This window comes from Echiichthys vipera (genome assembly GCF_963691815.1).
Source record: "Echiichthys vipera genome assembly, chromosome: 17".
NCBI classification, from domain to species: domain Eukaryota; kingdom Metazoa; phylum Chordata; class Actinopteri; order Perciformes; family Trachinidae; genus Echiichthys; species Echiichthys vipera.
Window position 1 is genome coordinate 18894907 of NC_139842.1, and position 27816 is coordinate 18922722.

The following is a 27816-nucleotide window of genomic DNA, read 5'->3' on the forward strand; positions in this document are numbered from 1 at the left end:
AGAGTAGTGATTGATACTGACTCTGATCCACCCCGGTACACCACCTGTGATCTACTGAGGGTCAGTCCCATTTTTTTTTTTTGAAGAGAAGAAAACAAACTGAAGTATAAATTGATAAGAGGCAGCTGGTGATGCTTTGCAGGGGCCACTAGAGGGCGACTTCTCGTCATAGGATGACCCACTTCAGAGAGTGAAGAAGGGTTGTTTTAAAGAGTTGCCATGAGGGTACTTTAAGATCACATCTGTTCAGGGTCTGAGAGAGATGACTGCCAGCTTGGCCTTACACCTTCACATTATTCTAGGTTATGTGGCTCAGACTTGACTGTTTTAGTGGAAAGAAAGGAATTCAAGCAGCTGAAAAAAGAGTCACTCTGTGTAAAAGTTTTGTATTTTTGATTGCGACTATTTACATTTTTTCACAGCATCTGTGAAATCATCATCCAGATGTTTGCATCTTTTGTCCATCCTCTGTTGAAACTTTGTGTGGTAGAAGATGCTGTAATGTGAAATAATATGAGGCCAAATAATGAACAAAAATATGAAAATTGGGTTTATGTATGTGCAAATACACGACTCTGGCATATGATTTACATGTGGTTTAAAAAATGCTAAAGAGAATCAATAAAGGAATGTTTATAAGTGTGCTAAGGTGTGATATGGTAATATATCAGCGGATCACATGGTGTTCCAGACAAATGTGCAGAAATCCTGCAATTTTAATGACAATTATCAGCGGGACACTCAATGACTCAGACATGAAATCATGCAAGCTGAGACTTCTGTAAAAAGCTTTTGAATTCCATTAATTTATTACATACAAATGACCTTTTGTGATAAATATTTATTCACTTCACATGATTATAAAACTGGCTCACCAATAGTTCTCTAGTTTGGTCATCTACAGCTTGTACGTTATTGTTCTGGATGACAAAAATCACTGTTAAGACTTTATAAGTATAAGCATGAAAGGCGATTCTCACAGCAAGTCTATATGCAAATGTTACTTCCTACCCAACGATTGCAATTTTCATCTAAGGTGGATAATTCACATCATTATAGCACCTTACATTGGAGTCAGTCATTGATTTAGCATGTCCACCACCTTAAAAAAAAGTGCTTGTTTCCAAATTAACATTCTACCAATGTATGAATGTGGCCACTTTGTGAAGTCCACGTATGGTCACTGGTGATGAGGGTTAGCATATTGTAACAGACTCACCATATCAACCTAAATGAAGAGGGACCTCACATGTGAAGCCTTTTCTCCCTGTGGTGTCTATAAGTCCTCCACTTAATAGGACCCAATGCTTCCCACATCCCCCAGAGGGCAGACATGATGGTTTGTAGTTGAGGCTACTGTGGGTACTCTGCAGACACTGATATATGTTGCTACATCCACACTTTTCATTCTAAAACGGCATTTCAAAAAAACTGAGTGAAGTGGGTGTCTTAAATGCAACCCCGGACTTTTTAAATGTCTCCAGTTTAAGGGCTTGGAAATGCTAGAGAAGTGCGAACACGAAGGGTAAACGCAGCAAAAGATTTGCGTTTATTAACAAAAGTGTGGTAGTGTGGATGCAGCCTGAGGCTCACAACGTGTCTATCACATCCAGCCGTGTCTGTGACGTGGAGTGAGTGCAGAAGTCATCTTCAAGTGTTTGAGTACCATACGTTTACCCTCAACAGTTCCTAGAGCATGTGACACGCCTTTTAACAAAAATGTCAAACGATTCTTTACATTCAGTGTGCAGCTGTTTTCACTCAATGTTCAAAGTGTTTTAGCCAGACCATCTTCAAGAGAAGGAGGTATTTGATTTTCTTCAAAATACATTCAGTTTATTCCAAAAGAAGGCACTACTATGTCAGCATCAAAAAAGGCCTCGCAAAGAATTCCCATTTAAATCGAAACGACTCCCTCCAGACTCCAGCTGGAACAAAATAAATACAGTTTGAGATACACTATGACACCGTTTACAGTCTTATGACGGTTGCATCTTGATTTCAGTGCAAATGTCTTGGCTGCTGATGGGCCAACTCAGCGTTCATGTCCAGGCATCCACCTTACTTGGACACACTTCATCTGTGTCATTGACCAAAGTAGATCTGTTCATTCAGTCATTCCAAGGTATATAAAAGACGTCATGGCTGGGCTCCAAAGAAGGCACTGTGCTCCAGTCCTGTCAGCTGCCCCGGGTGTGTGGGAGCTACTTTCCACCTGGTTGACAATCTCCCAGATGAAGCCTGAGCACCCCCTGGCTGTGCAGCCGCAACAAAAGGTCAAACTCAGCCGGCATGGCGTGGAATTTCGTTTTAGTTTGTCTGTCATCGTAGTAGTGGTTGGTCAGGGCATGGAGTCCATGCGGGTGGTTGCTGAACGGCCAGAACCCGTACAGATGCACGTTGGCACAACGTTCCAGAGCCAGGCTAGCCATGATAATGCCGGTGCTGAGCCGCACTGCTCGTAGGCCTTGGGCGCGCCAGAAGACGGCCAGACTCTGGAGGTACTCTGGGTTGAAGAAGACGGGCCTGATGGGGCTTTCAAAGTCCTCAATGCTGTAGACAGCCCGCAGGCACACAGGAGTGTTGTGGCCATAGGAGAAGGCGGGAAGAAGCAGCAGGGAGTTGCCATAGCTACGCAGACTCTCCACAAATGGACGGCGACGCCCCATCAGAGCCCCAAACCTGAAAATAAACAGCAGATGTGATGCAACTACAGACAAAAGGAACGTTTTAAAGTGCAGGGATTCATTGTCTTGCTCACTTCTCTAGGAAGATGCTTGGGTTTGCTGTCACAAGGTCAGTCCTGATTCCCACATGTTTCTCATATCCGTTTGCCAAAGGAGGAAGGTTGCACCTGAACAAGCAACAAAGACGATGTGAAGCTCATTATGTGGAATTCTAACAGAGATTACTTTGATTCTGTTGATTAAGATTTTAAGTCCACTACACTGGACAACCCTTTCTCACCTCATAACAAACTGAGCTGCATCGATCGTTTTTCCACAGCTGCTGTTGGTCAAGATTCCTCCGTTTCCAACAACAGCACACGTGTCCCATGTTTTATTTGGGAACGGATGCTCCTGGAATCAACACCAGCAGAAAATGCTTTAGAAAACAACATTTTAACTGATTTTAATAGCTATATACTGTGTTTGAAAGACAGCGAGAGCCATATGCAGATTGCCCTGTACATTGCTAATGGTTTTGCTTAAGGTTTCTCTGGTTGAGTGTCCTCAGAATTTTGGATTTCTTATCTTTTATGACTTAAAGTTATTAAAACAGCCCAAAATTCAAAATAATGTTTTAACAAGTAGGTTTGCATTTTTTGTGTGGAGGTTGGTGTGGTTGACGGTCAGCTGCAGGACTGAGAGGTTTGGGGATTGGCTCATTAACACAGTGCCGGGTGAGTTAGTTAGCACAGCAGGTACTTGTTTTCTAATTACACTCTCCCTTTCAAATGCAGTAGTGCTGGACCTCACATGACCACCACACACAGACAGACACACTGAACAATGAGAGATTGCTTTAGCTGGGAGTCTACCTATGTTACCCACTTTGTATGTGACCCTTTTGGGGAACATAGGACCCGGGGAACATGGCATGACCCTGTTTTGTTCAGCTGTGTTAAACCTTTGAGCAACTGGTCTGTGCGTGAGGGATGAAGAATTTGAAAAACTCGTGAATTACTCATGAACACAAACTGTGACTTATGTTCGAAAAAGGAGCAGGATGGCGTAAACACTTCAACCTTTCAACAAACTCTTGTGAGGCACACTGTCAGCTTTTAAACTCACAGATTGTTGTCAGTCTGCCTCATGAAAATGAGTCATCACATACTGTAAACCTGTGGTCAATGAGCAGTGATGTAATGGTCACTTCCTGAGACTGAACATTTAAAAAAAACAACCTCACTTCCACTTTACCAGTCATTGTGGAAAGAGTTGATAGTGCCACAAAAGTCTGCCTCACTGCTGCTTTTCCCATTCTGCCCCTGCTGTCCCTCCCTTCAGCCACATCCTCACTCCCCAATTACGATTCTCCATCCGTCCACCAGAGGGATGACTCTCATTTCCTGCCAGATGTTACTTTGTGCCGTCGCTTTCCAGCCTCTGAACCCTGTACCCTGAATCCTTTTTACCCGTGCCAATAATCTTATTAACCTTGAATTTATTGATAGATGCCTGAACTATTACTGTCTGCCTGATTGTCTGCATTTTGGCCCTATTCTCCTATGAGTACTCATCAGTTCTAACAAAAGAGTACATATAACTCCAATTTTAGCTTCTTTACATTGGGTTCCTGTGAATTTTAGAATTTGATTTTGAGATTTTAACTATCACTTTTAAGGCCCGGGTGAGGCTAGCCCCTGAGTAATGTGATAAATGTTTAATTTCAAGTGTACAGTAGCTCCCTGTTAGAGATTCAAAGATAGAGACTGAAAAAACAGGGGAGAACAGACCTTTGTTATCAGGGGCCTGTTGCTCTGGAATGACCCGTTTATTAGTTTATTATTTTTATATGGACAACATTTTTAGGTGTTGAAACTCATCTATATTTAATTCTCATATATTTCTGACCAACTTATTCTTTGAAATTCTTTTTTAAAAAACATAGTTGTGGACATGTAGCCAGCTTGATCATCCTGCTAATTCACAAGTAAAGACACTGCCATGTACCTACAGTGTGTTGCATGGTTAAACCAGAATGTATTTACATGTCAGGGCTAACAGTAAAAAGTATTTACAGCTCAGCAGTAAAGGTTGATACCACTACTCTGGTGTGAGTTAGCCCTTTGCCAAAAATAAAACCCTGCTACGTAGTCATGTGTGTCAAAGAGCCAACGTGTGAGTAGACATGTGACTTTTGGCAGAACTTAGAGCAGAGCAGTGAAATAATCTCTGTGGTAATACAATCAAGATACCAAACAAGCAGCAGATGTTGTGGTAATATTCATGGATGAGAAACAACAGACCTTTGCAAAGGTGCTGAAAAGCTCCGGGGTCACCTGAAGAGTCCTTTTCTTTTCCCCATCGTACACAATCTTTGATCCCACTGGAGTGTTGGCCTGGGTAATGATGGCCTTGTCAAAGCCATGGCACTTGTTGCTCAGCTGAGATCTGGGGAAGCACAAGGACTTTGTTAGAAAATCTATAAGACGGTCAGGTGTTGTTGAACAGAAAGCTTCATAATTGCTAAATTCTGAAGGAGTTAATTGTTCAGGTTTATAAATAAAAAGTTTCTTCTTTCATATAAGGATTTTAATTCCATAAAAAAAAGACCCAGAAGAGTGAAACCAGTCGTGGGTCCTTCAGGTGAAGTCCCTCTGTTTTACCATAACTGACCTTAAGACACCTTATATTTAGAACATGTGGTTAGCAATTGCATGAAAGTTCTTCTGCTTTAAATCCCATTTCTGTTTCCACTTCTCCTTCTGTCATTGGTTGTTTTTCTCTCTAAGAGATTCAAGAGTCTTTCATTTAAAAAAATGATTTGTGACAAATCTAAATCAGGAGCGAAAGCCCTGACTATTCTTTTTTGACTCGCTTGAGAAAATATTTTGGGAAGAAATATCTTCTTCATTTAGTGCAATTATTGGCAAACAAATCAACTCAGACTTTTGCAAGAATAGAAATCTACCTCCCGTCCTTCTTTAAATAAGTGGTGTTACCAAAGATCCAAAGTGTCTGATGGTTACCTTGCACAGAGTCTTGTCTGGATGGTAACCCTAGATTTGCGTAAAACTTAATCTTAGCCATCTCGTAAGATTTTTGCAAATCTTAGGTTACCGTCTAGACATGATCACGTTCGTGTCACACAAATACCCATCTTTGTCAGGCTCCAGGTAATAAGTCTTTGTTTCACCTAGAAGTCATATGTCCAATCAGCGTCCTGTGAGGAGCTACTGCCAGTTGAGGCGGGAGGTAGGGAGCTAAGGAGTGATGACGACACGAGAGGCAACCACTCGTTCAAAACAACAATGGCGGCTACATAAAGAGGTTAGCTTAGATTAGTGGTTCTGTACCCCCTTTGGAATATTCTTTTCAGCCTAGTACCTCCTGACAATGAAAACAACAGTTTTGGTAGAAAAAAAGGCTTTAAAATGCAAAAACACTACGTTTCAACCACAAATCGGGATTGCATTTGTTGCGACAGTTATTGGCAGTTAAAACAGCAATGCTGAATTTGAAATGGGTAATTACGAATCATGCATGAGTAATATTGTTTAAATATATATTTTTAAATTTCATGTAGTGCAGTGCCCCTGCAGTACCCCCAGAGAATGACACTGAGGGCATGTCTCAATGGAAAAAATATTTTCTCTCTTCTCCTGATTGACTTTGGCGAAATTTTAAATAGACAGATCGTACATCCAGTCACCTGCCAGGTATATTTTGAAAGCACATGCCCTTTCCCAATCAGTTCCCAAGACGCCTTCTCAGATCGTCAGGTTAACGATACAGAACCCTGTCATTATTTGATTTCTTTGATTTTTAGATTACACCAGAAAGAAAATAGACTCTGCTGCAACTAAGTAGTGCTTCCTTATTTGTACTTCCTTTTAAATTCTTATTGTGACAATATCTAGACATTATGCATGCAAGTATTTGTTTTGACTCTTTTTTACCTGAATTTGTGGTAATTGGCCTCCTGCTTCTTCCAGGTTTTAGAATAACGCTCTATTACTTTGTCAATGACCTCCCTGTGACACACACACACGCACACACACACACACACACAAAATCAAGTGTGTAATCCCTGTAGCGCTATAATGACTTGTTAAGACGGCATACACAAAAAAGATCAGTGACGGTGTGTAGGCTGCGCTCACCTGCAGCCTTTACAAGTGTCAGAGGGCTGGGGGGCACTTTTCTTTTGAGGCAGCGGCTTCTGAGGTTCCACATTACTGTTACAACACAAGAGAAACAGGACAGGTGATATAAAACTGTAAATCATGTCTGAATTGTTTGGTTCCATGCACATATATTACATGAAGCACCTTATAGAGTTATAGTAGGGGATCTGAGCAATGAGTGCTTTAATGCAATCAACAGCAAACATAGCAATCATCCAGGGATGTCCTGTGACATGAGGCAAAGCAGTGGTAAATCTGTCAGCTTCACATGCCATAAATGAACAACCAGTGTACAAACTCACGAGCAGAGACCTTTGCTACTTAGCTATATTTCAGCAGCAGACTTGTGCCTCATGTCTGTGTGTTGTAATGTTTGTGGTCTGCAGTACGTGTTGCGTGTCCAGTTATGTGTCCGCTTCTTGTTTGTATTTTTCCGAAAAGGGCTAAGATTAAGAAATAAAACCCCTGTGAGTTCATTTCAGGTGGGTATTAGTGGGTATCGTGTGTCACTTTCAAATACTCTGTAGGTTTCAGTGGGAGGATTTTTCTGCCATTTCTGTTTGATTTTCCTCACTTGGAAACTTAAAATGGCAATAACACCACAGAAAAACAAGTATTAGTAGTATTTTTACTCTTAGATTGCTGAATATTTTTAGATGAATCATGATACCGACAGATACACATGGTGCCTCACGAGACGTGTACACACATACCTGGGCTGGGGGGGAAGCAAAATCGGCCATGGTCGTGTCAACTATATCTACAGATTTGTGATTTGTGTCTTTTGGCAAAGACGGCAACGTGTGGAAAAAGTTAAACATTTCTCTTTTCCTCCTTCATTTCCTCAGCTGCTAAAAGTTAACTCTAAAAATGCTTCAATCTACTGCTCCTCTCTTGTAGTGTTGTGTTTGTCTTTCCACCTCCATTGCCCAATATAAAAACTGTATTGAAGTAAGTGCTTGTGTATGTGTTTGTTCTACCACAATGGGCCTATTCATGATGAACAAACACACATTGAATTTACACAACAGTGTTTTTAAAATAGGCCTACTGGGGTATTTGTATTGTATAATATACACCTCTTTCAGCTAATGGATCCTTGACTTTAATAAAGGTTGAAGACACCTGTTCTACTAACACACAGAAACACACACACACACACTCAGTGACTGAACTTACCCACAGGACTGTCACTGCCTCGCCAGCCTCTCATTCAGTGCTAATTGCACTTTACTGACACACTCACGCATCCCATTTTATTTAAGTCAAAGTAGTACTGTAATACCACACTGTAGAAATACTCTGTTACAAGTTAAAAGTATGTATGCATTCAAAATGTAACTTAAGTAGAAGTACAAAAGTATCATCATCAAAATGTACTTAAAGTACAAAAAGTAACTGTACTCATTATGCAGAATGGCTCATTTCAGAATAGTATATTATTTGATTGTAATTATTGATAGATTAATGTAAATATCACTTTAATGCTGCAGCTGATAAAGGTGGGGCTAATTTGATTAACTTTATATACTGCTGTGTCAATTAATCTATAACAATATATGTTATGTGATCATTTCTATGAATTATCTGAATCTGTAACTAGCAACTAAAGTTACAAAAAATAAATAGAGTAGAAGTATAAAGCAGATTAAAATAGAAGTACTCAAGTAAAGTACAAGTACCTCAAAATTGGACTGAAGTACAGTACTTAGTTACTTTATACCACTGCCTATAACGTATTTATACTACTGTATATTGTACATCTAATGTGTGTTAACCTAATCATATCATACCTCCAGCTGTTTACTATTAGCACAACTTGTAATTACACTTTCTGCACTTATTTATATTATTTTCTGTAATGCCTATGTTCTGCTGTAAATATCTTCATGTAGTTTTATTCTGTAAATTCTAGGCCTTTATCACTTTGATGTTACACTGCATTTCATTGTCTTCGTATACCTGTACTCCAGTTGAATCTAATCTGATGTTGTGTTTCGGGGAAAGGTAGTCACACACTTACTTGTTGTCGACCATGTACCAGACGAGAGTGGTCAGCAGGCTCCCCAAACAGAAGAGAGTGATCATCAGAGAGAAACATGACTTCAAGAGCTGTCCCCTCATACCTCTCCCCTCCTGCTAACCTCAGCCCCCTCACCTCCGTCTCTCTGTCTTCCTCTTGGCTTCACCTTGCTCAACACTCACCCGTTATCTGCGTTATGTCCACCTCCCCTCCTCCCCTCCTTTGGCTCGGTCTCCCTAGCTCAACCTCAGCACACACTTTTTCACTCCCCTCAAGAGTGTTAATCTTTTGCTCTCTTATGTTTTGTTTTACCTCACTCCTCCCCCTCCCCCCCCCCCCCCTCGCTCTTCCTGTCTGTCTGTCTGTCTGTCTGGTTTGACTCGGTCTTTTTCTCCCCCTCTTTGGTGAGCGAGAGCACGCCTCCTCAGTTATTAGTCTTCTTTTTCTGCCTCTTGTTCAGGCAAGTCCTCTGTCTTCTGTGCACCTCTGCTTGCTCTTTCCTCTCTTCCTGTTTGTGTTCAGGTCGGCTGAGACAAATCCAATCTCTTGTTGCTCCACATCCTACTTTAGTCCTTGTCATGCCTCTCTGATCCACCCATCTTCTTTCCTCTTTTTCTCATTTGTCCACCCAGACAAACTCACAGTCTATACTTTCCACCGTTGTCCCAAAGCTCTTTCTGTTCTCCGCCCCCACCCCAGCGCCCAGCCTTCCCTCTCTGCTTCCCCCTCCCTCCCCAAGCCAACCTCCGCCCACACCCCTTAAGCCCCTCTCCCCCTTTTGCACAAAAGGAGGCAGTAACATGAGTGCCCAGTACTGAATTAGCCCACAGTTTGCCTCTTGATTTGTGTGTGTGTGTGTGTGTGTGTGTGTGCAAGGAAACATGTTCAAAACCACTGAGGGGCAGAGGCTTCCCATCCAATCAGAGTGACTCCTAATACCCCCTAAACTCTTACCTACACACACACAAGCTCCTTTTATTCCAATGTCAAACGCTGCTAGCTGTACCGACAAAAAAAAGTGTCTTAGTTTGAGAGGTGGGAGGGGGTTGGAAGTTGGGGGCCAAGGAGGGGAAGTCTCCTCTCAGCTGGGATGGGAACTAAAACATGGCAACACTGCTGGCTGTATCAACAGGGTACCTAACTATCGTAACAGCCGGTGAGAAATGAGAGAAGCAGAAAGACAGAGGGAGTCGGACAGAGAGACAAAAAGCAGAAAGAGGTGGGGAGACGATGCCCACAAGAGCCATAATTCATCCGCTGTTTGCATGGTTTTCATTGGAGATCTCTGCATTGCCTGTTGTGTGATGGAAGGAGGAATAAAATCTAGAAGGTAAAGCTCGAGCAGGATTGTGGGAAATATATTGCTCATACGGGATGCATTTAACAATAAACATCATCAAAGAGATGACCACACCCAGCTCTCCTGCATTTATCCGAGCTGGTTTGAGTTCACAGTGGAAAACTCCACACTGAGCTCCTTGCTGTAATGCCTGGTTACTACATGCTGAGTAAGCTGAGCCACCCCCCGTCCCCTTCACACACACACACACACACACACACACACACACACACACACATACACAGAAACCCAAAACAAAGAGCTCTCGGAAAGTTTTTGTTTTGGCAGGGTTTGCATAAAACTTGTTGGTGTTGAATGAGGCTCCGTTGCTGTGACCAGGCTGAAGGATTAATCCACGAAGAAGGTTGTGCAACCACTAAAACAAGGCTAATAACACCAACAGAGATAGAGGGATGTTGAGGACATTCATTCAAATTCATTTTGAATGTGTAATGTGTTTGCGGTTGTATTCCTTGTCATGCAAATTCAATCTTTCAGGCTAAGCATTCAAGAATTAAAGAATCTCTGTCGGTGGAGAGGAGCAGCCAAAGCATTTCCTGTATGTATCCTGATCAGATACGAGATAACAAACTCACCCCTGAGAGAGAGAGAGAGAGAGAGAGAGAGAGAGAGAGAGAGACAGATTCTCTTGGAGAAAATACACACATGCACAAGCTTTCATGCATCATAAGACACTAGCAGGAATGTGAAGAGAGAAATGAGGGATTTCTCCAGCATAGAAACTCCACGATAATAACAAGACTGCAGGCAAGAAAAACTGAGCCACTGCTCTAGAATGATTGGAGTGTGTCACAGAGGAGGCACATCAACAAACACCTTGCGTCTCTGGTGGTCTGTTAAATGAAATAACCAGACCTCTCATTTGGTTTGTCCTCATCACAGGCCGCCCTGCTTCCTCCCACCACAACAGTCATTAGCTTATTACAGACAATGCAATTTTCATTCAAAGACTCCATAGGCTATTTAACCATGTTAAAGCCCAAGAAGTGATTTTTCATGTTGACATTCGTAATCTTGTAACACGGGGTGTGTGCCTGCTAGGAAGGCCTCAGTCTATTTCGTTCAGCATGGATGAATCATACCAGAATCATCATCTCAATGACGGATGAATGTGTGATTAGGAGCTAACTTAACAGAGTCGGAGCAAAGTTGGCACATTTGCATATATTCTGAAAATGTTTACAAATATCGGCTCGTACTGGTGACAAAGGTCGACTGTGTGGCCCAAATAGTTAACTAGCACGTACTTTCTATGCGTGTGTGAGAGGAAATAATCTCTCCATATCAGTAGTCATTATTTATAATTCAAAAAAAGGAACCAGAAGACCGTCCAGAAGAAGGATCTTTACCGTACATGAGCAAACAATATGGTTAAATAATTGTTAAAATTTTTTTTATTTGTATAGCAAGTTTGTTATTCGATACAGCCCCCAACGAGGGCCAACGGTGCCGGACACTCCTCAAAAACTTTGACCAACAGTCAACTGTGCCCCTGCCTCAAGAGCAAGGATTGGGGTTAGGCTTTTAGTTGCAATGGTTAAGCTTATGGAAGGGGCTAGGGAAGGCATTTGTTATGTCTATGAGTGTCCTCATTCAACCTGTTCTCATTAACAGGTTTGTATGATATCTTACGAAAAGTTAACTGACCTGTCTCCCTGCACTTGGTTTAGAAGTCTGAACTACTAAACATGTCTACGGTTAAAATTATGTGGAACACACCCAAATTACAGTGCATTGCTTTTCGTTGTTATATGTACAAACACTGAATGAGAACAGTCTGTCTCAGTAGTAAGCAGGGCGTGTGTGTGTGTGTGTGTGCGTGTGTGTGTGTCTGTGTGTACGTGTGTGTGTGTCGGCTGCTCTCGAAGGAAGTCTGAATGCAGCATGCTCTGGCTTCAGGGGGTGGCGGGTGATAATGGAGGGGAAGTGGCCAAGATGCTGCAGGGGGAGCGAAGTACTTCCCCTAAAGAGCCCATGTGACATCATCACAAGGCAGACAGAAGGACAAAGGCACAATTGTCTCCCAAACAGCACCCAATAAAAATAAATCCTCCAGCTGGAAAGTACCACTTCCCTCCTCTGCTTCTTCTGTAGCGCAGGTTGCACGATCATCAACGGGGTAAACCACACCAGAGACAGGATGTGAACCGGCCTCACCTCCATCTCTGCTACAACGTCTCTGAAACTTTGAGGATTCATCTTGAAGCACAGTGAGCTTCCTGTCAGGCTCTGGCTTGGTGTTCGGTTGTTGTTTTTGTCTGAAGTATATACAGGACAAAACGGAACCGCTGCCAATAACTACAGAAAAAAGTGAACTCATACTTCCTTTCATTGTCAACTCTCTACTATGCTTCTACTCTAACAAAGCCCTCTGCAGGACAAACATTTTATTTTTTCCACATGTAATCTTTTTCAGACCTGTTGCCTGTGAGTAGGCCTGGGGGAAACCAGTGATCTGTCGTAAGCAGGCCACACCACACTGAACTCAAGTGAGACAGACTTCTTTATCCGCTGTACTCAGACGACTGAATCAGCAAAGCCGGCAAACTGTTTGGCAACGTGTTTGGTTCCTTCTCTCTCCTTCTCTAGTGTGAGCGTGACTGCATGTAAACGACTCATGAAAACAGATTATGTAAGAGGATCCAAATATGTTTTGAGCTGCTGATAAAAATAACCCAAGGTCTGGAAATAGATCATTATAAGGTGCCAGCTTTGTGCATTTCAAGCCTTGCCATTTATTTTTCCAAAACAAGAGAGGTCAACCAAAATACACCCTTCTTAGGAGTGCCATGAGGAACTACAGTGGCATAAAGCCCACGTCAACACATATATTTACCTTATGGTTTCACTTATTAACCAACACACACTCCCTACCTATTTGTATAGCCTGTTGCACATCCTGTACACACAGCAGCTGCATAATGTGGCCTTTTAAGCGGCACACAAAATTATTCAAAACATAATTCCACACTGAAAAAAGGAAGTGGAAAAAGGAAATGAAAAAAGGTTATCTTTGAACTATGGACTGCTGGGTATCTAATGGGCTGGTATTGTGACAACCTCACTCACTGCAAAACTCTGGGAAACTGTAAACCTATAGGCTCCTCCAGTCTGCGTAACATCAATTGATTTTGTCCGATTTTTAGGGGATTTGGACCATGAGGACCGACATAAAGAATATCTATATACGAAAACCAATGCTGATGGTCTTGTTTGCTAATGTAGGTCATATAGATGCATAAATATTAAAATGTGATGTTTTCATAACCACTTAAAAACTCCTTGAAGCTGTTTTAAGGTGGACCTGTTAAGTTGTTTCCTTAGTTTCTGTCACATAGTATACACTACTGTTCAAAAGTTTTTGGCCACTGAGGTGAGGTTGTGGAAGAGAGTTTCATGTCACAGGTCATGCACCATGGCAAGACTGAGCATAGCAACAAGACACAAGGTAGATACAGTATACTGCAACAGCAACGTCTCTCCAAACACAGATTTCAAAGCAGACTGGGGTTTCAAGATGTGCTGCTCAAACCTTTTTGAAGAAGAACAAAGAAACAGGCATCGCTGAGGATTGTAGTCGCAGTGCTCGGCCAAGGAAACTTAGTGCAGCAGAGAAAAGACACATCAAGCTTATTCCCCTTCAGAATTGGAAGATGTTCAGCAGTGCCATCAGCTCAGAACTGTCAAAAACCAGTGGGACCCAGGTCCACCCATCTACTGTCCTGAGGAATCTGGACAGAAGTGGTCTTTATGGAAGAGTAGTGGCCAAAAAGCCAAACCTCCGACGTGGAAACAAGGCCAAGCGACTCAACTATGCACGAAAGTTTAGGACCTTGGGTACAGAAAAATGGCAGCAGGGTCTCTGAGCTGATGAATAGGTACAATATGAGTTTCTGCATGCAACAGTGAAGCATGGTGGAGGTTCCTTGCAAGTTTGGGGCTGCATTTCTGCAAATGGAGTTGGAGATTTAATGGTGTCCTCAATGCTGAGAAATACAGGAAGATGCTTATCCATCATACCATCAGGGAGGCGTGTGATTGGCCCAAAATGTATTCTGCAGCAGGACAACAAGCCCGAACATACAGCCAATGTCATTAAGAACTGTCTTCAGCGTAAAGAAGAACAAGAAGTCCTGGAAGTGATGGTACGGCCCCACAGAGCCCTGAACTTAACATCATGGAGTCTGTCTGGGATTACATGAAAAGAAAGTAGGATTTGAGGAAGCCTACATCCACACAAAATCTGTGGTAGTTCTCCAAGATGCTTGGGACAACCTACGAGCTGAGTTCCTTCAAAAACTGTGTGCAAGTGAACCTAGAAGAATTGATGCTACTTTGAAGGCCAAGGGTGCTCACACCAAGTATTGATTTGATTTAGGGTTTCTCTTGTGTTCAGTCACTGCATGTTGATCATTGTTGAAAATAAACTATTAACACTTTTAGCATTTTTACACGTCTGTCTTAAACTTTTGAACAGCAGTGGAAATTGTTATTATATCAGATTTTTATGCTAAACATGAACAAAGTTTTAAATGATGAGGTAAACGTGTTAATGGGTTACCAGTCTAACCCCCCCACGAGCAGATCTGCTCAGGGAAAGGACTGCTGTCAATGCAATGATATCAAGCCTTTAAAGATTTTAATCTAAGGTCATCTTCTCCAGGGAAAGCTAGCCATGCAGTACAGCTACGCACAGCTCCAGGAGAACGTGCTGCTGTTTACTACATGTGGCTAAATGCTAATGGAAGACAAAGCTGTAACATTAGTTGCTTGTGTCATTTGTCCCTAATTCATATCACAATCCTGCTGCAACATGTCCAGCTGTGTAGTGTTTGGTTTATTTGTGGGACGGCTGGTGGCTCAGTGGTTAAAGCAGACGCCCCATGTGAAGAGGCTGAAGGTCCTCGAGGCAGCAGCCGTGGTTTTGACGCCGACCTGCAGCCCTTTGCCGCATGTCTCCCCTCTCTCTCTCACACCCCGTTTCCTGGCTGTCCTATATAATAACAAGGCTTGAAAACTGCCAAAAAAAATAATCTTTTAAAAATGTGAGACTTTTGATGGTAGAAAATACCACTATATACTATGTTGCTGTCGGTCCTCTGCGGTAATATGGAGACAGCAGAGACAGGGGTGCAGCAGCCATGAGCAGTGTGAGAAATATAAAGTGATATGAAGTGTTTTTTGAACATTAAAGCATGTAAATATGTTTTAGTAGAAACACAAAATACAATACACAGAGTTTTCTGCAGGTTCCTCTAATTGGCCGCTCTGAAGAGGCTTGACTGAAAACTATATGGTTCCAGGAGCTCTGGGACGTCTTCTCCAGCTGCAGGCCCTTAAATTCTCATCACCTTGCACCTCATTTGCCACGGACACAACTGGTGAACGACTTCACGGGGATGTGTGATGGAAGAGGCGGGCCTGAGGAGGGCAGTAATGGGGTCATGTGTCTGGAACAGCTGATCCTGGTGCATTCCAGGGCTGCTTAACATGAGGCCCGGTGCCCTCGTGCCTGTTCGAACATTCGCCAACCTGCATGTCTCATAAGCACTCACACAACCAACAAACCTTTGTACAAACCTCCAGAGCACAGTGAGATGGGTGTGTGACAGACACACATGCAAACACATGCATAAGTTACATATCCTGTTATGGCTGTAATGGACACAAGAGACCTTCCATTTCAACATATTACAAATCAATCCTTCATAGCGTGAATGGAGTGGATTGTTGTTGATTGTCTGTAATATACACAAAGATATAAATAAATAAACATTATGGAGTTTTTTTTGCATCAGAGGAACCTCAGAAAAATTTCCAAGAACACAGAGTAGTGAGACGTCATTTCCTGCTGCTCCATCTCAGAAATGTCTTTGTGGCTGAAAGTGAAAGCAAGTTTAGCTTCACAGCACCTGTCAGTGACTTCCAGAAAATCAGCAGTTACATGAAGAGCTGTCTGTGGCTGACAACCACATGGATGCTAAACGCACGGACCAGCAATATGGGAGAAATCTGGTCCTGACCAGATCATGAGAGCATTGCTATGAAATACAAAAAACAGATATTTGACTCAACACATACCTTTTTAGCTTAGCATTCTCTTAATCCCTTTGCACTTTAGTTCATGTTTTTCTCCTCTTAATTCCCCTCTTAATCCATTGTTTAGATTTACTCCATGTATTATTTTGATGTTTTTACATGTATGTACATATGTATGTATCTATGTTTGTACTATGTAGGTATCTTATTTGTATTGCCTGGTTTTTATTTTACTGTTAAGCACTTTAACCTTTGGACCTTTTTGGATTTCTCATTCCAGCTGCAACCACTAGAAGGCAACAAACGTTTAACATTACAAACTTTATTCACAGTGTGTCTTGTATATCTCCAAAAACAAAAATAAACTGATTGGCTTGTTATCAAAACTGCCTTGAAATCAGAGATCGGATGATAATTTCATCTGATTAGAAAGAAAACTACCAGAGGCTGTGATACAGAGACAACATTCAAACACTACAAATAAAAGAAACATTCAATCTTAAATTCAATTTGCACAGGTTTTGTTTCGCTCCCTTTTCAAGACAAACTGATCCGCTATCAGAGACTCAAACTTGATCTTTATACCAACTTATTTTGTACATGGTATTGCAAAGTCATATCCCCGTTTTAAAAGTGGTGCTGCAGTCAGGAAGTTTTTAGCTGTCCCACCACTTTACGCCCCTGGGTAAAGGTGCATGGCTTTACCCAGGGGCTGCTGTGATCCAGTCGCAAGGTGGTTCGTTTTTTTTGTTTTCTTATGGAAATGTACGTGTTTTTGCTCTTAATTAACCACACCAATTCCTTTCAAATGTTACCAAAGCCTCTGAACACACACACACACACAGACACCCAAACTCAAAGTCTACTTTTAGTTATTTTGCACCTCCTTGTGGTCACTTTGTTACTCTTTTACATCTGTTTCAAGCCCTTTCTGCATCCCTTTTTTAGGTGTTTTGCATCTATTTTTAGGTGTTTTGCACCTTCTTTTGATTGTTTTGCATCTATTTTAGTCGTTTTGCATACTTCTGGTTATTTGTAGTCATTATGTGTGTGTGTTTGATATATTTGTGTCAATTATTTAGCATATCTTTGTGCTAATTTTGCACCTCTGTAGTCATTTTGGGTCGGTTTGCGGTTATTTAGCACCTATTTGTGCCCTTTCAGTAATCAATCCATGATTCTGGATGATTAGATCTCTCCTCAGGTGGGCTGCAGCTTTGATGGGAATTTATTAGGTCACTAATATTTATCTGCCCATAAATTACAATATAATACCAATGATTAAGGTGTAATTTGTCCCATCCTAACAGGTGCAACAGAGCCAAAAGGAAAGAAAGAGCAATCAATCAATCAATCACAGTCTACACACCCGCAGAAGAAGAGGTCCAATCAGCCAGATTAACTGAAAACACCTGTGTGGGTGACCACTTTGAAAATGGTAGCCTGGTAAAGATGAGGCTCATTTTACTTAAGGTATCAAGCAGTTTTTACTGCACAAAAGTTCAATATTTCCCTCTGAGAGGTTGCAGAGTTGACGTATAAAGTAGAAAATGAGAGACTCAAGTAAAGTATGTGGTGGAAATTCCCTACTTGTCTGATATATTTAGGCCTTAGGCCAAGTTCACTTTGTCTATCTTAACTAATCAGTGTCAGAGTGTGTGCAGACTGTCAGGTCAGTTTGTCCTTCACTGCGCACTGAACGCAAATCAAGCACCCTCTTCTCTCCCTCTGTGCAGCTCTTATCCCTCAAACCGACAAATTAGAAAAAACTCTCGTCTCTGGAGGAAGATGGATAGAACAGCCAAGTGTACTGGGTTATGAGTAAAGCCCTGTATGCATACAAAAAGCTTGAATACATTTCTGAAAGACCACTGCTTCTTGAATTTACTTTATTACAGATATTTCTACAACAGTACAAGTACATAATAAATAAATAATAAATGTGAATAAATGTACTTACTTTCCATCACTGATCCAGAAAACTTTTCTAAGACCTTGTCAGTGAGTCAAAGCGTGAAACTAAATTCTTGACTTTAGGAGTAGCAGTTTTACAAAACAATCAGAGCTTAAGGTGCATTTACTGACCTTTAAATTTGTTTTTCCCCCCAAACAAATAAGTCATAAGTGGATCTTGAGATGGGATGGTTTTTTTCAAAGTTAACAAAGATGTTAAAAGTGTTTGAAGTTTAATGTTGTGATAGCCCTGGGGTCACAAAAGAATAAAACAAAAAACTAAGAAAGCTAAATTAAGTGCAGTCAATTCATCAAAAAACAAAGATAAATCAACCGAAGTAGAAACATGAACACCTGGCTTTTCTGATAGAAAGGCAATTTTCCTTCACAAAACTTTGCAGCGAGTGGTTGCCAGAAGGATTTTTTGGCAGTTTTATGCCTTTATTGGAGTGTGCCAGACAGACCGGAAAGCAGGGAGACAGAAGGGGTGAGGGGCCTCAGGGGGGATTCATACCCGGGCCAAGACATTTTTGCCGGACACCTCTTCTCCAGCTGTTCCTGGGATGACCTCTATTCCTTTGTTCCTCTACGGGTGTAGATGAGCTACAGTGAAAGCCTTCATAAACCTTTTTTTAAAAAAAAGTTATATTATGAAAAGTGACATTTTAACAAGTGTTTTCCACCAGTTGGCCCTTTGATTAGTCACAGAAGTGGAGTTTATTCCTGTACAAGATGTGAACATTTTACTGAAGGTTAAGTTAAAGCTAGCTCTTGGCTGTGCTGGTCTTCAGATGACTTGGTCATTAACGCAGCCAAGGCAACAGTGGAAAAGGCATAATTCGTAGTGATGAACCGTCAATTATCTGAATCTGCTTTAAAGAGCTGCACTTTGAGTTTTAGCTCATTGTTAAGCTGTCATGCTCATGAATGTATTTTGGTTCACCCTTAGCGTTGCTGTCAGCTGTTTTTAGTGAAAAAAGGTCTGAATTTAAAAAGGCAGCGTACATTACCTGCTCACCGAGAATCAGACAGATGCAAGTGTTAACTACCCAGTGAACACTGGGCAGCTACAGCGCCAGATATTCTCCTCAGAAGAGGGACGAGAGTATATTAAATTTACATTTAACAGGTGATCAAAACGTGACTTTTCATTGCCCTAAAAACAAACGTTTATCAGCTGAAAATAACACTTCAATTATCCATTTTAAAAAGGGGAAATATTGCATTCTTTTGGTAAGAGACATTCAACCCTGTGTACAGTAAGGTAAAGAATGTCAAAACTCATGAATTGAATGAAAAGATATTCTTCCCCGCTAATCAGGTATTTACTTCACGGAGAAAAGAAATTACATGAAACGGTCAGTGTCTTTATGTACACTTTTATTGTCGGCACTTGACAGGTGGCAGTGTCAGGCAGGATTGACAGAACCAGATTACTTCTTGGTCGTCTCCTCCTCCTTGGACAAGGTCTTGATGAACTCCTCTTTCTTGGCCTGGAGACGCTCCTCTCTGCGCTTGCGGGCCTCCTTTGTCTTAGAGCGACGAGCCTCGGCCTGGTCACTGTTAGACAAGCGGAGAGCGAGAGACATGTATTCATATAGTGTGTAATACAGATAAACCAACAAACATAAATCCAATACATTGATTGGTTTAATTAATGGATTGAAATCCTAAATCTAACTGACAGAGTGCAAATGCTAGCTGCTGCACAACTGCTGTATTGTGATGACCAGATATACTTTCCATCTCTTCCTCAAAAATATTTATTTCATGTTACGGCCTAATTGCCTCAAATGAAGGCATCAACTTCAACTCACAAGACTTTCTCAGGATGAATGCAACCTAAAATAAACATGAACGAAACAGAAGTTGGGTTGGAGACTTACGCCAGGAGCTTCTTGCGAGCCTTGTCTGCCTTCAGCTTGTGAATGTGTTCCATAAGGATGCGCTTATTCTTGAACACGTTACCCTTGGCCCTCAGGTAGAGGCTGTGGTACCTGGGAGACAAAAAAAACACAAGCTGCTTACAATACAGAGGGGCAACATATCTTTTAAGTGTCTGTGCATGATAACAGCTTTGTCATAAAGCTCAATCTATAATGGTTAATGAAAAACAAGCCTAGGGTCACTACTCGATATACACCAGTATTAAAAACTATACACAAATGTAGGTTTTTGTGGCAACATAACCTCACCAGAACACTAGCGATATTAAAAACATAAGCTTATAAAAGAGAAAACAGTCAGGGGGAAACCAATACCCAATATATTAATACAGTTTGCCTAACACACCAAACAAGGGACGAAAGAACCAGTGAAGGAGTCCTGAACTCACATGTGCCTGTCAATCTTCTTGGACTCCCTGTAGCGACGGAGCAGACGACGCAGGATCCTCATGCGGCGCATCCAGGACAGCTTCTCTGGCATACGGGCGTTGGCTGTACCCTTTCTCTTACCTGGGAAAGGGGATTAGTAAAAACATGTCAACTCCATCCTCCAGACGGTAATTTGTCCAACAAAATTCAATCATTCAAAAAGACTGGACATTAAATGTTCACTATGCTGTGATGCAGCTTCTTTATACCCTTACTTTCCTTTTAAGACAGCCAACGTGGCAGTTTGAACTTACCAACTCCCATATGTCTTCCCTTGCGGCGTGCCAGTGTGTTCTTGCGGCAGCGGGCACGAGAGTGGACCGTAACAGGTTTGCGGATGATAAGACCATCCTTCACCAGCTTACGGATCTGCTGGCCTGAAAATAGAACAAAACCAATAAAATAACAGGGATGCAAGGAAGGTAAAGAAAAAATGCAGACAAGAAACTTTGAAAAATAAAGTGTATTTATATTTAATGCAGCTGTTAGGACCTCATACTGTAATAAGATTCACTCAAGGGTCAAATTTAGGGAAATTGTTGATATTAGGCCTATCAGGATTATTACTATAATAGTTATTTTCACATTTCCATTCGACTGACTAAATATTCTGCATGAATCAAAAGGTGACTTGCTCCTTACAATATCTAATAATAATATCAGTGGCATAAATAAATATGGGACAATATATCGCCCAGCAAGAGCAGTTATTGTGACCGGCCAGATTGATACGTTACTCTGCTTATTTTACAGTTTCATGTACATAGCTTTAAAAATGTCAGCAAACCTTGCGATTAAGACATCGGAAATTAAACAAAGATCCTAATGAAAGACCCTAAGTTGTATTATTGAAGTGGGGATAAACATTAAAATGTCCATTTCTCAGAAGAGCCTCAGATTCAGAGGTAGTGTGTTTGTAATACGATGATCATTTTCCTAAAAGTAAAAAATCTCAATATATAGCCAATATATTTAATCCATAAATCAGACATTTTTTTTTACCAGTCTTGTTTAATCCGCTTTCACAAGACCCCTAGATTCATGCAAGTAAGTTTTCATCAGTTGGATTTCTTTTGTGACATGGCTTAGTATATCAGTAAAGTTGGTAACTATGATCACACAAATTCACAGTTTATAAAATCCACTTAATTTGTGTTGTTATAAAATAATGCAGATAATGTTCAGAGCTAAATCCAACTCCAAGTCATGTCCGGACTGTGTCAGTAAATAAATATGCATGTGATTTAAGAGGTATTTTTAAGTTTAGCTGTCAAAAAAACAAAGATTTAAATATGTATTTCTATTGTCGGGTTAAATTATGGAACAAAACCTATTTAAATTTAAAAATGTGCAACTCTTGGTTGTCAAGAAAATAGATTGTAATGCTACAAATGTAAGTAATGTATGTCCTTTACTTATAACTTGGTTTCCATATTTTCTTTTAGTTTGAGGCGATTACATTTCATTCATAAGGAAACAGGCCTCGGCGTATGCAAGCTTTTGCTTCAGTCTTAGCCTTTTCAGTCACTTTATTGTTTGAGTTTACACAGTAATATGTTTATAATATAATAATTGATTTAAGATTGAATAACCAACAACTACACTTAAACGTACAGGCAATTAAGCTCAGCATCTTGTAGTTGTGATTGTGGTGGTACAGGCCAGCCTTCACACACTATGCTGGCACGTCATTATCTCAGTTAATGGTGAACATATAAACAATACCGACCCACAAACTACAAGAAGATCCAGGTGGTGCTCTACTTACGGGAGTTGGCGTTGGCGATCTCATTGGTCTCGTTGGGATCCAACCAGACCTTCTTCTTGCCGCAGCGCAGGACGCTGGAGGCCAGCCTCTTCTGGAGCCTGAGCATGCTGCAGGACACACACGGACCAGGTTAGACACTTAACATTTAACTGTCATATACCTCTACTTCTCAGAGGGTATCAAACATAGTGCCACAGAGCTGACACGTGTTTCTGCAGCTAAATTAGCCGCGCGGCTAGCTAGCCGGGTTGACAACATGGCTTCTCCCGTCTGCTACATCGTGCTACAGAACCGCTTTAAAATATGGCGTTACGGGGTGGGAATTGCGTTTAAACTGTTGGTAAACGATTCAGGAACAACTCGGGTGTCTTACTGAAGGGATACGGGGTTAATATATGTGAGTTTTAACAGTTAAATGATGCTTTTCTGTGTGCCATCGACTGCGGTCCTACCTCATGGCTGCTACTTCGATAGGAAAAGGAAGGCTGGAGAGACGGACTGGGAGCTACCATTATAGCGGTGAGTCCAACTCTGAACACCAAACATCTCGGTGTATTAACCCAGACCACACCGGACATTATTAATACTTTACACATTTCGCTTGGCTAAAATAGTTTACCATTTAAAGAAAAACTCGATGGAAATCTATACAGACAATGGAAGATTTAGTTTGTTTTAAAAGTTCTAACAGTTGATCCCCCCCTCATCGTAAAATAATGGTACTGACCAGTGTTTTTGCAATGCATTATGGGTGAGGTAACGGTTTGCTGTATTCTGCCGTTTAAACGCTTGGGGGCGGTGTTGAGACTAGAAAACGCCACCGATACAGACTCCAGTCAAAAAACTGAATTTTTATATTCTGTTGAATTTATTGAACTTGTCCACTGATGACCAATATTTAAAATGATAATAAATACGTTTTAATTAAGCAGTTTTATGTCTAGTCATTCAATTCAACCAAAATGTCTGTGTACAAGCTCCCAAGCACAGATTAGTTCAGATACTTACAGTTGGTAAGTGGTTTCTTATTGAAAAACAAAGACTGGGACAAAGTTGCTAAACCCACGCTAATTGAAGAGTTATTGATTAAAGTACAAACAAAAACACCCTGAGCATGAATTAGGAGGTTAAGGAGAGATGGGAAACTGAAATTTATTCCGACATATCCCATGATATGTGAGATGAAATTTGTACTAAAGCGCATCTGGTAACTAATTCAAATGTATGGAGAGAATTTACAGGGTGGAAACTTAAGTTTAATGTTTTTGTACTATTTCTCTTATATACTTTGCTCTATTCTTATTTTGTTGTGATCAGAAAGTCAAGTGTACTGGTTAGATTCAAATGTCTGTGATCTGATTCTTTTGTATTTTGTATTATGTTTTTTAGGTAAAAGGGGTAGGGGTGTATAAGCCTTGGCTTCAACCTACACCCTTTCGGTTATATAAGCTTTATATATACAGAAATAAATACATTCATTCATTCATTCATTCATGCATTCAAATGGAAGGTCGTCATGAGGTTCTTTCGGACACCTCAAATACAGCTAAATTTAGCACGACACACGTAAATAAATGCTGGAGAAACTGTTTTGTAATCACACCCACATACTCTGGTTAAAGTTTAAAAAAATGTCTGTTTACATTTTAGATTTTACACCTGTAATGCTCCATTTATCCAACTCATTTACATCTGAACATATTGCTTGTAAATGTTATTTCACATTTATATTCCATGCACGGTATTCTATTTAATTTAGAGTTATTATTATTCTATTTTTATTTTATTTTATTTATTTTATGTCCAGTATTTGATGACTCTAAAATTGTCCGTAGGTGTGAATGTTTGTCTGTCTCTGTTTGTCTCTATGTGCCCTGTGATAGACTGGCGTCCTGTCCAGTGTTGACCCCACCTCACGCCCGATGTCAGCTGGGATCGGCTCCGCTTATTCTCAAAAATTATTGTTTGTGCGACCTATATTCTGTATAATGCAGAACCTATGAGTGCTAAATGCCTCAGGGAATGAAAACGTATCACGTAATGCTAAATGCACTTTTGGTTTACCGTCTATCTATAGTCAAAAGCACTGACACGTTATAAAACGCATGAGCTGCTATTTCTATCAAAAAGAGACAAGGCAGCAAAAACGTTTGTACAAAACCAAAGTATCTTCATACAAGCTCAACTTTGAGTGATTCACTGCGAAATTCAGCCTATTAAGGGTGTGAATGACACCCCTAACATATAATAAATAATGAACAGTAACAAGTTTAGCGACACGTTGAAGTCTAAAATATGCAGCTTCAAAAAAGTTCAAAGAAAATACAGTTTAAAACAAAAAGTGATTCTGGTGAGTGAGTGGTTTGATGTGCGGTTATATCTAAAATAGACACATTATCATTTGATACGGCTACATATTAAGGTTACCACTGTTGCATCCTTGGCTCTCCAGCAGCGGCCCGTCACCACAGCAACGCCGCATGCTCGCTGTGTGGGTGCACGAGGAGCACTTGTGTGACTTCTTCACCTCAGGTAACCCAGAAATAGCTTCCCAAATAGAAGCATCCTCTCCGGGCAAAGTATAACCCAAAGTACTGCATCACCTCCTACCACCGTTTCAACAAACACTTCTCTCCTCTGCACAAGAATGTGCCATCCATGCAGTAAATGAACTATTGTGCATGGGGATAAACTGCACTTTTATTACATAGTATACTTTGATTTCGCACCTCTGTGGTTTGGGAACAATCAATGAATCCATTATGAATCAACAAAACGACCTCACTTTGAATATATTTACACGCACATTCACATCCTGTTTTATTTGTTTGTTTCTTTGTCCTGTTTTCTTTTTGATATTATGTTTACATGGTGTATGAGGTTTTTCATTATCGTAGAGGTCACAACAGCTCATTTTATACAGTGCAGTCGAGTTTAAAAAATGTTCCCGCTACTATGAAATGGCTACTATGGGGACTAACATCCTCGCACATAAACACAGTTGGGCTCATCGAATCCACAAGAGACTCAACTCTCCAGTCAGACCCGACTGATGCAAATCCAAGACTGTTTAGGGAGCTCAGTATGCAGAAATACTCAAAAACACCATGTAAGAATAGGCGTAAATAACATAACATTTGTAGTGCATGAGAAAAACTGCATGGTAATTGCCAAAACAGCATGAGGAAAGGTCAACCTACACCTGTAAATATGGCCATGCTAGGTTTTTCTCCTCGCCTTTGGTGCGTTGTTAACCCACTTCACGACAATCTAGCTTGACATGGTTTGGTACCAATAGTTCCTTAGATCATCTCGTGAGCCGGCCATAGCCTCTGATAGAAGAAGAAGAAGAATTACTTTATTAATCCTGCAAGGGGCAATTCAATTTTTTCACTCTGTTACTATACATGTTACACACACACAGGCCCCAAATACACACACATGCACAAACAGGATCTATGTTCGGTGCCTCTCTCAACAGCACCTCAGCAGTGCCCAGGAGATGAACTGGCACCTCCATTCATGGTCCACACAAGGACTCAAACCAGCGACCGTCCGGTTCCCGGCCGAGTCACCTATGGACTGAGCTACTGCCGCCCAAATAGACAAATAATTGTTGTTAAGGGGCTAAGAATGAGTCTAACCTCTGCGTCTTTTGGGTCTCATGATATGCCCTATGCCCCAAAGAGCACCTTTTTTATACTCTCTCTCTCTATAGCATCCTAGTTTCTATTTGAACACTCAGCACACCCAGGTTTCTCCAAACTGGGATGTTTATACGTGCGACTCATAATCAGGGTACTGCTGAACACGCATAGAAACAAGTTCAATACGTTGGAGAAACTTTAGTGTCACCTTAGATACAAGCAGCATCACATCCTTGCTGAGTTGTAGCTGTGCAGGCAGAAAAACAGTGTCGCTCCTCAACAGATTTTTAATGTTGCTTATTTGCAATGCAACAGCTGATTAGCACAGTCAGGGTATAACACCCAAAACCAATTATTTCAATTTGGAAGTCATCTTACAATTGATTATCAAATTAACAGCAAACCTCTGCAGCAGCATGAGAAGAGTCCCTACACAGAAAACAAAGCGTCAATGGGCTCCTTCCTTTTGGATTGACTTTGGTAATCCACTTGAATGGACTTTACTATGAGAGGAGCTGGGACAGGGGCCACAAAACACTCTTTTAATAAACTCCTGGTTCTCTAACTACGTTGTTGGTGCTTCGTTTTATGTGTAGGGACTCTTCTCATGCTACTGCAGAGGGTTGCTAATCAGTGTTAGCCACGTCCGGCTGTTAGCGACTCTCCCAGATTTCTCTGTTTATAGTTGTTACATGGAAAAAAAACTGTCTCAATGGCTTATTTGATGTATGTAAGTGCCGAAAAAGACCGTGGGATGATTATGAGCCAGGATTACACTGTAATGCAACATGATGGTGACACTTTTAACGTCCCAGAAAGAGACAGAAAAATGACAATGTTGCATGTTTATTCTATAGGGTTGAACTTTTGTATTCCTTTGCTCTAATTCATATTCTATTGTTGACATCGCTGCAAGAAGCTGTGAAGACGACCATCATCTAAATGCCAAAGATGACTGTCCATCCACTCAGTAGCAACGGCACAGAAGACGAGGGGAAAAAAAGGACAAATTGAAAACTCTGTGTCCTCCCGCTGCACAAGATGTTTTTTCTCGGAGGGAAATGTCGACCAGATGCTGCAGGAGAGTCACAGTGACTCTAAATCTTTATCATTTTGAAAGTACACCATGCTTCTGTTGCTCTGGGTTTTTCTTTTCCTGTAAAGAGGATAACCATCAGGGCTTCCTTCGACTGAGGTAACCACCTCACCGGAAGCATGAGCCACAGCCACAGGGGATGATCCTGTGGGCGTTCAATCCGAAGCCATCAGCTCTGATCAAAACGTCACAGATGGAGTTTGCCGCAGACTGTAACAGACAAGGAGATGACTGTGCTCTCAGGGTGATTTCTTATTTATTCATGTTTATTTAATAAATATGACTTAGACTTAGACTTAGACAAACTTTATTGTCATTCACACACATTTCCATGTATACAAACGAAATTCCGTTGCAAGGCTCCAGAAACCACCAAAAAATATACAATATAAAAGGTAAATATAAAATATAAAAGGAGGCAAGATAGAGACATATCTACAACAAATAAAATATAAAATAAAATAAAATATAAAATAAAATAAGATATAATATAGCATCTAAATATATCATCTGTGCTGCTGTATAATGTTTTTTTCACAGACTTGTTTCAATAGTTGTCTTCATCCCCCACTGACACCAGCATCATTATTGTCTAAACAACAATTTAAAGGTGACTTTTTTGTTCTATACTATATACATTTATACTCACTCTGTTTTTGTGTCACAGATCATGACTCATCTTAAAACCAAAAAGCAACATTA

The 27816-nt window shown here is 40.9% G+C and overlaps 2 protein-coding genes across 2 annotated transcripts; both read right to left on the reverse strand.

Annotated features, from left to right (window-relative positions):
* Positions 1–793: 793 nt before the first annotated feature.
* On the reverse strand, positions 794–9187 carry st8sia6 (ST8 alpha-N-acetyl-neuraminide alpha-2,8-sialyltransferase 6). The gene is made up of 7 exons (XM_083932041.1): positions 8877–9187; positions 6830–6904; positions 6626–6700; positions 4973–5117; positions 2968–3080; positions 2762–2854; positions 794–2682 (listed from the first exon to the last, which is right to left on the reverse strand). Exons 1-7 carry the CDS (start codon positions 8975–8977, stop codon positions 2205–2207), a joined length of 1080 nt encoding a protein of 359 aa, XP_083788167.1. The 5' UTR covers positions 8978–9187; the 3' UTR covers positions 794–2204.
* Positions 9188–19591: 10404 nt separating this feature from the next.
* rpl19 (ribosomal protein L19) lies at positions 19592–22842 on the reverse strand. Its single transcript, XM_083931666.1, has 6 exons — positions 22824–22842; positions 22372–22478; positions 20858–20980; positions 20564–20684; positions 20115–20225; positions 19592–19788 (listed from the first exon to the last, which is right to left on the reverse strand). Exons 1-6 carry the CDS (start codon positions 22826–22828, stop codon positions 19662–19664), a joined length of 594 nt encoding a protein of 197 aa, XP_083787792.1. The 5' UTR covers positions 22829–22842; the 3' UTR covers positions 19592–19661.
* Between the last annotated feature and the right edge of the window lie 4974 nt (positions 22843–27816).